The sequence below is a fragment of the Phacochoerus africanus genome, chromosome 2, assembly GCF_016906955.1.
Source record: "Phacochoerus africanus isolate WHEZ1 chromosome 2, ROS_Pafr_v1, whole genome shotgun sequence".
Lineage (NCBI taxonomy): Eukaryota > Metazoa > Chordata > Mammalia > Artiodactyla > Suidae > Phacochoerus > Phacochoerus africanus.
In genome coordinates this window covers 55,668,290-55,683,730 of record NC_062545.1, presented here as the reverse complement: position 1 = coordinate 55,683,730, position 15,441 = coordinate 55,668,290, and the positions used below count along the sequence as shown (strand labels likewise).

Genomic DNA, 15,441 nt, shown 5'->3' with positions numbered 1-15,441 from the left:
TGAGCAGAAAAGTCTCCTGACCTTCCTTGGAAGAGCCACTATGCTGAGAAACAAAGGTCAAGTTCAGAGCACAGTGCTATGGCATGACGCTTCCTAGTGCACAGTAGGGCTTATAGCTCTATCACTGCTGCCAGCTGTGATGTTAACTTTTAGACTTTGGTCATGTTCTCACATGGCACCTGCATTCAACACACCTCTATGGTCTTTCTTAACGCAGTGATCCCCAAGCAGGTCTTCTGCTCTAGGCCCTGCTCATGCTGACACCCTGCAGGACCCCATACTCACACTGACGAGAAAGCAGAGGAGAACAAAGGGAACAGGATTCGTTCCATTCTCTTTCCAGCTCTGGCTTCTCTTCCCTCTCCCCACCCTTAGCTTTCTGATTTCAAGATTATGATGTTTTTTCTACAACATTCCACTCCTTCTGCAGTCCTTATTATGTGTTTTCTTCCAAAAAAATGGAGGGGGAAGAACTAAATCTCTTTGTCAAAAACATAGAAAACGTCATGAGCGTCACTGAGAAGGTGCGGTGTTCAGAACACACCCATGATCCTGTCTCTTGCTCCACAAAGATCCAACCCATGTCCACTTCTCCTATAGAACCTCTCCTAATTGCCCCCTGCCCTGGCAATTTCTCCCTCCTCCATCTTGTGTGCAAGAGGCTACATGATCCTTGAGGACAGGGACCTTTGTCTAGAAAATTACACCCCTGCCATACTGGATGATTGAATGTTACCTTTGTTTGGGTTAGTACAAACATTATCAGAAGGCTGGGATCTTCTGACTCATTTGTGTTGTGCTTGGGGATTCAGTAAGGCTACCTTGACGGTTGTCCTAACAACAAGCTGCCTCAATCCAGCTGTTCCTGGCAGCAGATGTCTCGGTACAAAGAGGCAATGTTTTAAGACCATGGATGACATTTGATAAGTGCTCATTATAAACAAAGGAGTGGAAACTAAAAGGGGTAATGAATTCTGGAGACAAGGCTTTGGGATTTTATCATGATAGCAACCCTTTGGAAATGGGGGTCGCTATTCCGGGAAGCTGGGATCTCTGTAAAAACAAAACCAGACAAAACAAGATTTGCTTTGTTGGGAATGGAAAAGGTTTATGCGGTTATTACGCAGTAATATAATAAGTAGATCAATGTTTTTTTCAAAGGGAACTGCACTCTTCTTTGAAGTTTGGATGAAATATATGAATATATGGAATAATTTTAAAGGTCACGAACGCTAAGAGCAGTAAGAGAGAACTGAAATCCACATGATCTGTGGGCGTGGCTATCACAGTGGGAAAGTCTGGGCCTTGGGTTTCCTGCCCAGCTCTTTTCTATACTTTCCATTCAAGGACCTGAGGCAGGCTGCTCTCTGTGGTTGTTTTCTCATCTCTAAAATGAAGGAATTCGATCTCTTGAAATCTAATCTCATCTCCAACTGTAAAACTCTCTTTCTAAGCTATTTTTATTCCAAGAGAAAAGATTTCATTTTTACTTCTCCATAACTTTAATTTTAGCTGAACTCATGCCTAGAAATGCTCCATAGAAAGAAAAAGCACTTTCTTTTTCTCTCACATCTGTTTGCTGTCTACATAGAGAATTCTGTTATCTATATTTCCTGGGTTTAGAAAAGTGATTTTTACTATGACTTTTACTTTCTGTATTCCTAAGATTATGACCCATGAAATGAAGTTAAAATAAGCTCATTAAAGATGGATTGACTTAGGGAGTTCCTGTCGTGGGTCAGTGTTAACAAATCCTACTAGTATCCATGAGGATGCGAGTTGGATCCCTGGCCTTGCTCAGTGGGTTAAGGATCCAGCATTGCCGTGAGCTGTGGTGTAGGTTGAAGATGCGGCTTGGATCTGGCATTGCTGTGCTGTGGTAGGCCAACAGCTGTAGCTCCCATTCAACCCCCAGCTTGGGAACTTCCAAAAAAAAAAAAATGGATTGACTTAAACTGTTCTTAGTCTTTTGGTTCCCCCCACCTCCCATAGATAGCTTTTGACAAATAACCTTGGGAAATCATTTAAAGAGATGAAACACTCTCTCATTGTCCCAGTTTCTTTGTGTGGATGATGACAAGGTTTTAGAAAAACCTTGTGTGTACTTGAGTGGCTTTGAATTCGCTTTTCCAGTTTCAGTTCTCTTTTAACGTATACTGTAAACAGCACAGACACAAGAATTCTCATCAAAGTTATGAGCCAAAACAAATGATCAGGTTACACCTGTTTGGCTTCCACTACCCTGGAAACCGATGGACTCCATTTTCCTCAGCTTAAAGCACCTGTTCTGCTCAGGGAAATTACCTGATCAACTGGTGATTTTTTAAATTGACTGAGCAGCAGACTGGATTTTCTTCCTAATCTCCACATCTGTGTCAAGAGGTAAGTTAAGCTTATTTCTCTTATGGGAGGATTTGTTTATATTTCAAGAGAAGATGTCATTTCCTCTGACTGGGGAGCCACTACCACTTACCAAAAAAGTTTCAGTCAGAGAAGGGATCCTAATTATTATAAACCTAGACACACTGCTATTCAGCTTTGTGCTGCATCACAGATGCCTTTCCTGGATGAGCTGCTGTGAAGTAAAATGGCCCATTTGTAATGTGTGGGTGATGAGGGCTTTGGGAGGCTGTGGCCAGGTCAGGAGCCTGGCCTGAGCAGAGGGTGTGGGTGGATATAAGTCAGGGGGGTGATGGGGACATTGAGGCCCAGTGTAGGACCTCTCAGTGGCTCTTTCTGTGTGGCCCCAGGACAATCTTTGCATTGTTGCTAAGAGGGGATCCTCCAACAATGGCAACACCTTTATTCACACAGGAAATTGAAATACCAGGCAAGTGGTGTGTATGTGACGGGTTGGCCTGGGTGGGTACTGTTCTGCTTGCCATTGCTCATGGACCCTCAGTTTTGACAATTCATGTTTTCAGTATACTGTTCTTGAATGAGTATGAAACATAAAATTAGGCATAAAATAATTTTATATCTACAGGCTGATCTCTAGACTTAATGGCTTTTGTGCAACTATATTTACAAAAGAAAAACCAAACATCACAAAACCAATCAATTAAATTTAAATTAATTAAAATTTAGTGGACAAAAGATGTTGTTTTGCCAACATGAAATTGCTACTCATTGAGAGAATGAGATTTTGACTCCAGAGCCTTTGTGATGGGCCTGCCTGATGGGTCGGTCATGGCTGTTTCTTCCACCACTGGTCCCCGGTCCAGCCACCAGCATCTAGGTTCCTCCTGCACTTCCCCATGGCTTCACATGGCTTTCTCTTGAGCACAGCCTATCATGTGCTGTTGCTCATAGGCCTACATGATTAATGCTCTGCAACTTTGTCTCAAGATGTTTTTAAACATAATATAAATATCAGAGGTCAACAAACGTTTTCTGCAAAAAGCCTAAAAGGAAATATTTCAGGCTTTAAGAGCCATTCTACCTCAGTTGGAACTATTCAACTCTGCTGCTTTGGGTGTGAAAGCAGCCATAGGCAATAGGAAATAAATGGGCATGGCTGTGTCCCAGAAAACTTTACTTACAAAACAGGTGGTGGACTGGGTTTGGCCTGAAGACTGTGTAGTTTGCCAAACACTGGTAAATATGAAAGCTGACATCCTCAGGCACCCCTTGCTATAAGCTGGCCATCCAGCGTTACTTTTGTTTGTATATTTAAAGATCCCAGACCAAAAGCATAACACATAGATGCTTCTCATAGACCTTTGAGAATCTAACAACTGGCCTTCAAGTGCCACAGGTCCTATGTTGAGAAACTCTCTGCTTTGGGGATTTTTTCCAAGCAGGCCATCTCTGAAAATGCCTTATATCTGAACATGGGCTTAGAGAGTTTACTCATGTCAGCAGGTTCTGGGGCCCTCAAAGGTGGAAAGAGCCCTTGAGAGCAAAGTGTTTTCTTTAGGGGCTAAATGATTTGTGTGCAAGACAGGACAGAAATCAACCCCTCGGGGAGCTGGAGACCAGTCTTGCAAAACCTGGCTTCTGCTGCTGGATTTTCTGCTGATTACTGGGAGTCATGGACAAGCTACTTCCCTCTCTGAGTTTTGATGTCTTCGTCACTGCGTGGAGGGTCCTACCACAGACCTTGCCGACTACTGAGGAAGGGGTGGGGGTCAGGCGAGATGCTATGCAATGTTTCAGAGATGGTCAAGCATGATCTGAGGACAGGTAAATATTATTACTGAAAAGTGAAAGAAGCTGGGTATGGACTGATGGCTTTTTCAGGGCTTGTCACTGGTGGTCTATGGGGCTGTGGAAATCAGGCACCCCTGGAACACAAGTTTCAAAACAGCACTCCTTAGTAAGGACATAGCAGGTTGCCAGCTCCTGGCAGTACTAGACCTTCTTGGACAGGGTTTGTGCAGATCTGAGCCCAAGAGGGCACTTGCTGCTGGTACCTGAACCACACAAGACATGAAGCCTCCTGAGTGGGGAGAAGTTGCTGGTGTGGCAAAAACTCATCCTGCTGTAAGAGAAGGACAGCAGGCTGGTGCTCAACCCAGAGGTTCAGAAGCTCAGGTGTACAGTTAGCTCATCCTGAGTGGAGTCATCTCTGAGGTACTCATTCACATTAACTAAGCCTGGGAGCCTGACTGATAAAGCACCGCTCCAGAGACTGGAACACTTGTCTTTGATCTCAGGAGAACTTTTTTGCACAGCTTAAGGAATCTTGGCAAGGGAAATGATTACTCAGAGGGTTCCTGGGTAACTTGGAGTAGTCAATTGATTGTAACAGACATTTAATCCAGGATGTAGAGACGCCAGAGGCATATAGCTATCCTTGCCCTCCCACAGAGTTACTAGGACTCATTTTTTGAACCTGAGACTTGCACACATTCTCACTAGCTGACAATAGCTTAGCATGTTTGCAATAGGGATTGGCCCAGAAAATCCAGACTCTGGTTGCAGAAGAGAGAGTGGTGTCAGCACGTATATAGTAGAGAACTACGTGGATTCTGAGCAAGTCTGTGTCATTTCTGCTCACCTATCTTTCACGCAGAGCTCTACTCTTCTGTTAACCTTTGCTGCCATGTCATGATGCCAGTCACAGGACCACATGGTTGATTGTCTTCTGTTTCTTCATTTACTACCCTCTTTGCTCAGGTATCCTCTGGTTGCTTTGATTAGAAAAAAAGTTTTCAATTGTCACTTTCACTTTGATGTTCAAAGTCTTGCATAATCTTACACTTTTATATCTACCAACGTTCTAGTATTTTTCAGGTTATTCCAGGAATACAGGACAGATAACCTCTTGGGGGCGGGTTTCTTCTACAAATAATTAATTCTCTCCCACAATGATTTTTTTACTCATTTCACACTCAAAGGAGGCATTTGTCTCCAAATTCTGAGTTATTTGATTCAGCCTGATTGTGCTCTCATTCATGTTTTATGGAGGGCTGTGATTCCATTCTTAATTTCTTGATCAGTTAGTAGAACCCTCGAATAGCTGGTGGGAGGACTTGGGGTTGAGTTTTTGAGGGTCTTTAAAATTATACTGGTTTGATGATGATGATATTTAATGTGATGTTTGTTAGGCACCAGGTGCCATCCTGAGTGTTTCAAATGAACTTTACTCTTTACTCACAGCTGTCCTAAGGCAAGTGTCTTGTAAGAGAGTAGATCTGGACACATTTATTTCCTCCAGGTACTCATTTGGCTGTGATGCCTGGATATGTAGCACTCAGGAATAGATTTTACATTTACACAATTCTTCTCCTCCAAAGTCCAAATCTGGAGGATTGGATAGGTATCTGCAGTGAATTTATTTATTTATTTATTTATTTATTTATTTATTTATTTATTTATTTATTTTAGGGCCACACATACAACATAGGAACATTCCCAGGCTAGGGGTCAAATTGGAGCTGCAGCTGCTGCCCATACTATAGCCACAGCAATGCGGGATCTAAGCCATATCTGTGACATACACCACAGCTCATGGCAACACGGGATCCTTAACCCACTGAGCAAGGCCAGGGATCAAACCTGCCTCCTCATGGATGCTAGTTGGGTTCTTAATCCTCTGAGCCACACCAGGAACTCCTGGTATCTGGTGTGAAGAGGAGATTTCCAATAATTAGTCCTTGTTACTAGAGGCTCTAACTTTCCACTTCCACAGTGCATTTCATACAGGCACCCTCACATACTCCACTGCAAGAGGAAGAGGAGGATAGGGAGGAGGAGAGGAAGAAAGAGAAGAAGAAGGTATTGCAGTACACCAGGCAGGTGATGAGGGTGGTTTGGATTGGGGTGGTGGCAGGACAGATGAAGAGAATGCCAAGTTTGGGGATATATTTCAAAGGTGGAAACTTTGGACTTGAATGTAGATTGGATGTGGGTTTGGAGGCAGAAAGAAGGTAGAGAATGACTTCCCAGCTTCTGGCTTCATCACTTCCGTGAATGGTGGTGCGAGAACACTAGAGGAAGAGCTGTTCTTTGAGGAGCAGTGGGCATGGAGGAAGCAGCAGCAGGAGTTGACTTTGGGACCTTGTAAGCTGATGAGATGACATCCTACTGGAAATGACAAGGATGCAGCTGGAGCTCAGAGCGAGAGGTCTGGACTGGTGATAATTTGGGAAGTCTCTGACCTGTATGTAGAGGCAAGAAAGACTAAAAGAATTCACCACATGATTTTCCTACAAGGTAATCTTTCAGATGTGTATGGATAGGTGTTTTGTTTTGTTTTGTTTTTAGGGCCACACCTGTGGCATATGAAAGTTCCTGGGCTAGGGATAGAATCAGAGCTGCAGCTGCAGGCCTATGTCACAACTATAGCAATGCCAGATCCTAGCCACATCTGTGACCTACCACAGCTTGAGCTTGCAGCAATGCCAGATCTTATTTTTTCCATTTGTTGTTCATGCTTTTAATGTCAAATCTAAGAATACATTACCAAATCCAAGTTCATGAAGATTTGCCCCATGTGTTTTTCTAAGAGTTTTATGGTTTTAGCTCTTACATTTAGATCATCAATTCATTTTGAGTTAATTTTTTTTAATGATGTGAGTTTGCATAGCAAAGGAAACCATAAACAAAATGAAAAAAGACAAACCACGGAATGGGAGAAAATATTTGCAAACAAAGTGACCAACGAGAGAGTAATCTCCAAAATACACAAACAACTCATGCAGCTCCATATCAAAAAAATACCCAATCAAAAAATGGGAAGAATATCTAAACACACATTTTCCCAAAGAAGACATAAAGCAGACAAAAAATATTCAACATCACTAATTATTAGAGAAATGCAAATCTATAATGTCACCTCGCACTGGTTAGAATGGTCATCATTAATAATTCTACAAACAATCAATTCTGGAGAGGGTGTGGGAGGAATGTAAACTGGTACGACCACTATAGAGAACAGTATGGAGGTTCCTTAAAAAATGAAAAATCTCTATATGATTGAGCAATCCCACTCCTGAGCATATATCCAAATAAAACCATATTCAAAAAGATACATGTCGAGTTCCTGTCGTGGCTCAGTGGTTAATGAATCAGACTAGGAACCATGAGGTTGTGGGTTCCATCCCTGGCCTTGCTCAGTGGGTTGGGGATCCAGCATTGACATGAGCCGTGGTGTAGGTTGCAGATGCGGCTCAGATCTGTGCTGCTGTGGCTCTGGTGAAGGCCAGCGGCTACAGCTCTGATTCAGCCTCTAGCCTGGGAATTTCCATATGCCACAGGAGCAGCCCAAGAAATGGCAAAAAAAAAAAAAAAAGATACATGCACCCCAATGTTCACTGCAGCACTATTTATAGTAGCCAAGACATGGAAGCAATCTAAATGTCCATTGACAGAGGAATGGATAAAAATGTGGTACATATATACACATGGAATATTGCTCAGCCATAAAAAAGGAAAACCAATGCCATTTGCCGCAACATGAATGGACACAGAGATTATCATACTGACTGAAGTCAAACAGAGAAAAAATTATCATATGATATCGCTTCTATGTGGAATCTAAAAAAAATGATACAAATGAATTTTTTTTTACCAAACTGAAACAGACTCAAAGATTTTGAAAACAAATCTATGGTTACCAAAGGGGGAGGATGGGGGTTAGGGATAAATTAGGATTAACATATGTGTGATTAACATATTCTCACTACTATATATAAAATAGATAACTAACAAGGACCTACTCCATAGCACAGAGAATTCTACTCAGTATTCTGTAATAACCTATGTGGGAAAAGAATCTGAAAGAGAATGGATATGTGTATATGTTTAACTGAATCACTTTGCTGTACACCTGAAACTAACACAACATTGTCAATTAACTATACTCCAATATAAAAAGAAAACTAGATTTTAAAAAATGGTGTGAGAAAAGAATCCAACTTCATTCTTTTCCATGTGGAAATCCAACTGTTCTGAGCACCTTCTTCTCACCCCCCTCTTCTGATTTTGATCAAATATTTGGGGGAAATTTTCAATTTCTGAAACTATTCCTGGTATTGGGAATACTGAATATTTCACTTCCTGAAAATACCTGAGGTTTCCAAACTAAATTCTAGTTCTAACTCCTGCTTCTTAAGAGAAGGAAAAAGTCACAGGATAATTTGTACATTAGAATTGGTAAGTGGAAATGCTTTAAAAATTGGGGATAATCCTTGGTGATTTAAGCAAAGGGATAAATTAAAGACCCTTTTTAAAAGTAAAGAGACAATCTACATTATTAAGAGACAAAAACGTTGAGCTGATAACTTCCTAACTATTATCCAACTTCACAGGGACAGAGCTAGAGAAAATACACATATCTATCTTGCAAGTGGAAACTTTGACACCAAGAAAAGATTTTAACTGGAAAATTAAAAATTATAATGCTTACTGAGAACCTACCATGTTTTAGTCTCTGTTTTGAGCCCCATGAGATAGGGACTATTGTCACCACAGATGAACTTGGACTTGAACCCAAGTGGTCCAACACTGTGCCCATTTATCCACTCTGCTAAAACACCTTTGTTAAAAGTGAACCCATCTTTGAACACTCCTCCATCCTGGGAAAACCCATTGCCTTTCCATCAGCAGAGAATTTCAAAATAGGATGGACATTTATCAGTCGAATGAAATTCATAGTCCTGGCACATTCGATGGCATCAATCTGATTCTATTCAAACACCAGTCACTTTCTTACCACTTTTCTTTTCAAAAAACAGAAAGATAATCTCTTACCCTCATCCTTTCTCCAAAATATCCAGCAGGGTACTTTTAAATGTTTCATAACTATATAAACCTCCTCCTGGGTAATATGGACAAATGCCCAGTGACACATGTCACGGGGAAACATAATACCCTCTTTCCCCCTTTTAAATCTTTGGGGCTTTGTTTTAATAAGTCATGGAGATGTTAACCTTTCAGGTGGATTTGCAAATCCTTTTTACTTAATACAATTTTGTTTGTGTTCTGAAAACCAAGGACATTGAAGTATTTATTCCCTGCTGAATAAGGCATTGTGTACATGTGTCCTTGTTTTCTCTGAAAACACCTCTTAACCTTCATACATCTCCTCGGGGCTCTAGCATGTGAGCTTGTTACATATTGTTCCCTTTGTAAGAGATAATGTGATGTGCTAGGACAGGAATGCTCTTATAATAACATCCCCATTTTCTTAACCCCCTGGTTCCCCTCACATCATCATTTCCATTATTCTCCTTCAGCTGAATCTATGGAGAAAGCAAGAAGTAATTCATCTATGTAACAAGGAAACAGGGCCTGAAATGGCAAGGTTTTCACCTGCATAATCACAGAGTATATTAGTGGCAGACTTGAAGCTCCAGCACACATCTTCAGAGTATAGTAGAGAGTGAAGAGCAATGGTTTTCAACTGGAGAGATTTTGCATCATCATCTCCCTAGTGTACACTGGGAAATGTCTGGAGACATTTTTTTTGGTTGTCACAAATGGGGTGGGAAATGGTGCTGAAGACAGCAGAAGCAAGAGGATCCAAATTACAGAAAGAGGAGGTAGAGTGGTATGGAAGATAAGGCTGAAAGAGTTTCAAAAACACGAGTGCAGGCAACAGTATCAAATGCCACAGCAAAATAAAAGATCTGAAGTGTCCAAAAGACCTGGTAGTTGGGAGGTAGTGTTAACTTTAGCATGAAATAAGCACCATGCTGGGAGGAAAAAGTAGACTCAGATGATGGTTGCACAACTATAAATAAAATTTATTGAGTTAAAAAATTAGACTCAGTAAGTTGATGAGTAAATAATTGTAGAAATGAGGGATAAAGAAAGATTGAGGTTGTTAGAAGGATAAGCTATGAAGATTTCCCCTCCTAAAAAGGGACAGCACCTACGGCTTATATTCATATGCTGAGAGTGATAGGACAGTGGAGGGTGAAGATACAGAGCAGAGAACAGGGGAAGTGGATAGATCAAGAATGGGATGTAGAGCTGGAGTGATTGTTTTGAGGCAAGAGGAGACCTAGCCATTCCTCCATTCTGCATAAAGGAGGTTAAGTGGACAAGGGTGTGAGTAGATCTGGAGGATGAGGGAGCATGAGTTTGAGGAATTTCGTAGTGGAGAGCTTCATATTTCACTCTCAAATTGTAGGCAAGTTGCTGGGATGAGATACAGGATGTGAGTGGAGGTGGGGGGTGGGGAATAACCTTTAAGGAGGGGAGAGGGGCAATGGCAAATTATGTGGAATCTAAAAAATAATACAACTGAGTTTATTTTCAAAGCAGAAACAGACTCACAGACAGAGTAAACAAATTTGTGGTTACCAAAGGGGAAGAGGTGGGGGAGGAGGGATAAATTGTTTGGGATTACCAGATACACACCACCATATATAAAATAGATAATCAACAAGGACCTACCATATAGCACAGGGAACTCTACTCATTATCTTGTAATAACCTATAATGGGAAAGAATCTGATATATATAAAGCTGAATCACTTTGCTGAAACACACAATATTTTTTTTTCAGTAAATCCACCAGTTACTTGGTTTATTTCATGTCATTTTGGCTGGTGATGAAACACCCAATATTGTAAATCAACTATACTTCAAATAAAAAAAGAACATTAAAAAAAAGTTGGCATGTGAGGGATATCTCAAGGTACCAAGGTCACCTTGGGATTTATATCTAATTCTTTCTAGATCAGCCACAGAGCACAACCATCTTTAGCGAGAAGCAATAAATTAGAAGGATTTGTTTGAAAGCAGAGTAGTGTGTGTGGGATGACCAACCAAATTCCAAATTAAACTGGAAATGGGATCATTTATGTTCTGTGGGCCAGTTGTCTCATCTCTTTGTGTGGAAGTGAGACTACCTCATGGGATTCTTACAGTGCCCTCAACATCCAGGGTAGTAATGGTGCAGAAAGTCATCTTCTATAATTCTATAATCTACAATGAAGACAGTAGAAAAGATCAGTGGAATGGAAGTAAACAAATCATGATGGAATTGTTTTCTTTTGCAGAATCTTGCCTTCTTTTGAACCTGAGTCATGAGCTGGATATTCCTCAGAGACCTTCTCAGTGGAGTAAATAAATACTCCACGGGGATTGGGCGGATCTGGCTGGCGGTTGTGTTCATCTTCCGTTTGCTGGTCTACATGGTGGCAGCAGAGCACGTGTGGAAAGATGAGCAGAAAGAGTTTGAGTGCAACATTAGACAGCCTGGTTGTGAAAATGTGTGTTTTGACTACTTCTTCCCCATCTCCCAGGTCAGACTTTGGGCCGTACAACTGATCATGGTCTCCACGCCTTCACTTCTGGTGGTGCTACACGTAGCCTATCGCCAGGGCCGAGAGAAAAGGCACAGGAAGAAACTCTATGTCAGCCCAGGTACCATGGATGGGGGCCTGTGGTACACTTACTTTATCAGCCTTGTTGTTAAAATTGGTTTTGAAATTGGCTTCCTGGTTTTATTTTACAAGCTATATGGTGGCTTTAGTGTTCCCTACCTTATGAAGTGTGATTTGCAGCCTTGTCCCAACACTGTGGACTGCTTCATCTCCAAACCTACCGAGAAAACAATTTTCATCCTCTTCTTGGTCATTACTTCATGCTTGTGCGTTGTGTTGAATTTCACTGAACTGAGCTTTCTGGTTCTCAAGTGCTTCATTAAGTGTTGTCTCCAAAAATACTCTAAAGGACTCAAGTCCTCGGTGTGTGATTGTCACAACCTCAGCTATGTTAAATGCAGTGAGGTAGGGGCCCCTGCCCTGCTCCAGAAGCACCACGTAGACTCAGCCCTGAGCACACCCCAGAGAGGTGAAACACAAGAGGGTTAAACAAAGAACACTCGCATCCCTCTTAAGCAAGACCTGGGCTTCCTTGGAAAACAAAAGGGTGCCAGCCTCACTCGGAATTTTTTTTTAATGTTTAATATGTGCTCAGTTGCATATACTAGACAGAGGTCTCATTGTTTGGTTGTAGGGTTCATGTGGGTACATGAGTTGTGTTTGAATAGTTAACTGAAAATTAGTCTGAAGAAATCCAATTAACAGCATTCCTTTAAGTGCTTAGATCTGTCAACTGGAAAATATAACAAGTGACACTTCTGACAAATGTGACAGCCTCCAAGCAACAACTGAGACACTGGTAACCTTTCCAAAGTGGCAGCCAAGACTCCACTCACTCAGGCCTACTCAGTCTTTGTAGAGAAAAACTATGACACAGTTTGGGCAGCAGCTAACCAGCAGCACATAGGAGCCCATTAAGTAAGAAGGTCCAGCCTGGGGAAGAGACCACAGAGCCCAGGACTCTCCACAGGGCCAGCGTCCTCGGATGCATGTGGATGTGGGGAGAGGGACGTAAGCCACCATTTAGGGGTCTCCAACTTAAATACAAATACTCCTTGGAGTTATCTCACTTAAGCCTGAACTAGCAGACATTTAAAATTGTCACTCTAGGGTCATGAGGGGGGGCAGGTCCCACAGAAAGCAGCACATTGACAGGGTGCAGGGGAGGATCCAGAAAAAGAACATGCCCACCTGAGAATTACTGAACACTTACCTTTAATCATAGGACATTGCAATACTTTGTAAACTTCCATATTGTTGGACCTTACAGTCAGGAATTCACAGTGTACTCTACACTATGTTACAGTTTGCCTACAATTTACTAGTACATCTCCCTCTAGAATAGATAATAAAATGTGTACTATGCTGTTACATTGATGCAAAAAATGTAAAAAGAAAAGATGTGTTTATTATCACTTGCTTGGAAGACTACAGCTTTCTTTTACTTTCCTGTTTTTAAAAATGCCAGATATAGTCTCTTTGTACTTGATAGCTCTAACATATGTGCCTTTTTCCAGAATAAAAATGAAGTGGTTTTGTGGTATTATTTGGCCGTCATTGATATCATTACTAGGCTGCCCTGGTTACGATTATTCTGTGAAATGTAACTTGTTCTGACAATTTCAGAATAGGATTTACAACCCTGTTTGGTAAACATAGCTCAGAAATCATTCTTCTCTGCTGGGATTTTTTTTTTTTAAATGAAAAGTCAGTGCATAAAAATGTAATTTCAACTAAAACCAATTATATCATGTCCTCCATGGCCTGCCTCCCTTAACATAAAATGTCTCACTATAACTCATGCATAATGAAAATTATTTGTGTCATTATGTAGCCCACAAACCAAGCTGCCAGTAGTGGTCATAATAAGACTGTGTCATGCACAGCAGAGAGGGTGTGAGCTTTTCTTCAGTTTATACCACAGATCATTGCTGAACTCAGGCCCTTAATCCACTGTACTCACCTTGTGACTTGAAAACAGCCAGCCTTCACAAATGCAGGTAACCACTGAAGGACTTGATATTTTTTCCCCCTAAAGTAATAGGTGGTTAAAGAGGTTTAGGATTTTGGAGGTCCTGATCATGGCATGAACCTAGAATATGGGGTTTTAGGGCACAGAACCAGAGTGGAGGTCAGGGAATTTTTCAGTCTGAGGATGAATGTGCTGCCAAAATGTTTTCGGGGACCACAGCCTCTTCACATTGGTTACAACAACAAACTCTGCTTGAGCTAAAAGGATTCGTTGGATGTGCACATTCTTGCTTTTCCACTTTGTAGAGAGGAGACAGAAAAGTTATGGGAGCAAGGACCATGCGTGCAGTCATTTAGACAGGAAGGGGAATCATTTTTTTCTTTAATTAAGCTTAATTTACAAAATGAGTTTCCTATAAGGACATTCTGGACGCTGTCTTGGTGTCAGTGAAGACCCAAAGCATTTGATTGAAACAAATCATCATCTTTATTGTTTCTTTTATGGGTAAGTTAATATCTATTGAGCAATGATTACTAGGAAAAAAAGACACTGTGTTATGCATCTTTAGAGATACATAATTCCTGCCTCAGGAAAACTTCCACCTTCATTTAGGAGCATGGAGGCGAAGATGGGGTAGAATATTTTACACCTGCGTCCTATATTTACATGGCCATGTCACTTAACCCCACCCCCAAGCCTTTGGTACTCAGAAAGTGGACCATAATCTTAGAGAGGAAGAAAGTGAGACCTCAAAAGATGGTTCCTTTTTTTAAGGAACATACCTTTAGTAAAAGCGAAGTTAATAATCACTATAGGTCTTCCTTATACCACTTTCTCGCCATACCAGGCTTCCCAGATCACTAAACAGCTGTCTTGTTGACCTCATGCAACCATTCCTGACTTGCAGTTATTTTGACTCCCTTTCACTTATCTCCAAAATCTTTCTGGTTACAGATGTTGCTCTTGGCCACAGAGTTTCTCCTCATTGGAACTGGAGGAAAAAAAAAATTTAAAGTACTTGGATAAAGAATGTCTGGGTCTACAAGTGACTATGGGTCCAGTCTTCCCAAGGAAATTAAGCCAAAATTCTTCAGACAGACAGACTACAAGGAGTATAGGGGAGAGGCAAAAGGCAAAGACCTGAGCATGTTTGAATTCTTTAGTCCTGCTTCTCTGACACTGGCTCCACCCCTACCCTTTCCACCATTTGGTTACATGGAAGATAAATTCCCCATTTCTGTTTAGGCTGGATTAAATTGGCAACTGAAAGAGTCCAAATAGAATCCCCTTCTTCATACATTTCTCCCCTGCATAAGAGAAAAAAAGAGGTAGGACTCTTCTCTTGTACTTAGTCTTTGCCTTTTATGCTGAAGCATCCTAACCTTTACACATGTGTATGTGTAGGATGTTTGTACCAATAGGAGGAAAGATGTGGGAGGATGTCAGCACTAGTTACAATAAGAAAGGGAGAGGAGAGATGAAATTTTTCTTTATAAATCTTATTGTTTCACATGTACTTTTGTTTTTAATTTTTAATAAATAAAATAATGAAAACCCCCAAATGTCTTCTTTTTCTAGCTCACATCCCATCATACACATGTAACACTTTTCTTAAACACTGATGTCAATTTAGTCCTAGTTTACATTTTATTTTGTTTGTATATTTAATATGACACAGAGCACAAA

The 15,441-nt window shown here is 41.1% G+C and overlaps 1 protein-coding gene across 1 annotated transcript; it reads left to right on the top strand.

Moving 5' to 3' along the window:
* Positions 1-2,180: 2,180 nt before the first annotated feature.
* Positions 2,181-13,329, top strand: GJB7 (gap junction protein beta 7). The gene is made up of 2 exons (XM_047760711.1): positions 2,181-2,382; positions 11,457-13,329. The coding sequence occupies exon 2, from the start codon at positions 11,484-11,486 to the stop codon at positions 12,270-12,272; it is 789 nt and encodes a 262-aa protein (XP_047616667.1). The 5' UTR covers positions 2,181-2,382; positions 11,457-11,483; the 3' UTR covers positions 12,273-13,329.
* The last annotated feature ends 2,112 nt before the right edge of the window (positions 13,330-15,441 follow it).

Bases quoted from the DNA above. Each gene is read 5' to 3' on its own strand.
- GJB7 (XM_047760711.1), top strand. From the start codon at position 11,484: ATGAGCTGGATATTCCTCAGAGACCTTCTCAGTGGAGTAAATAAATAC.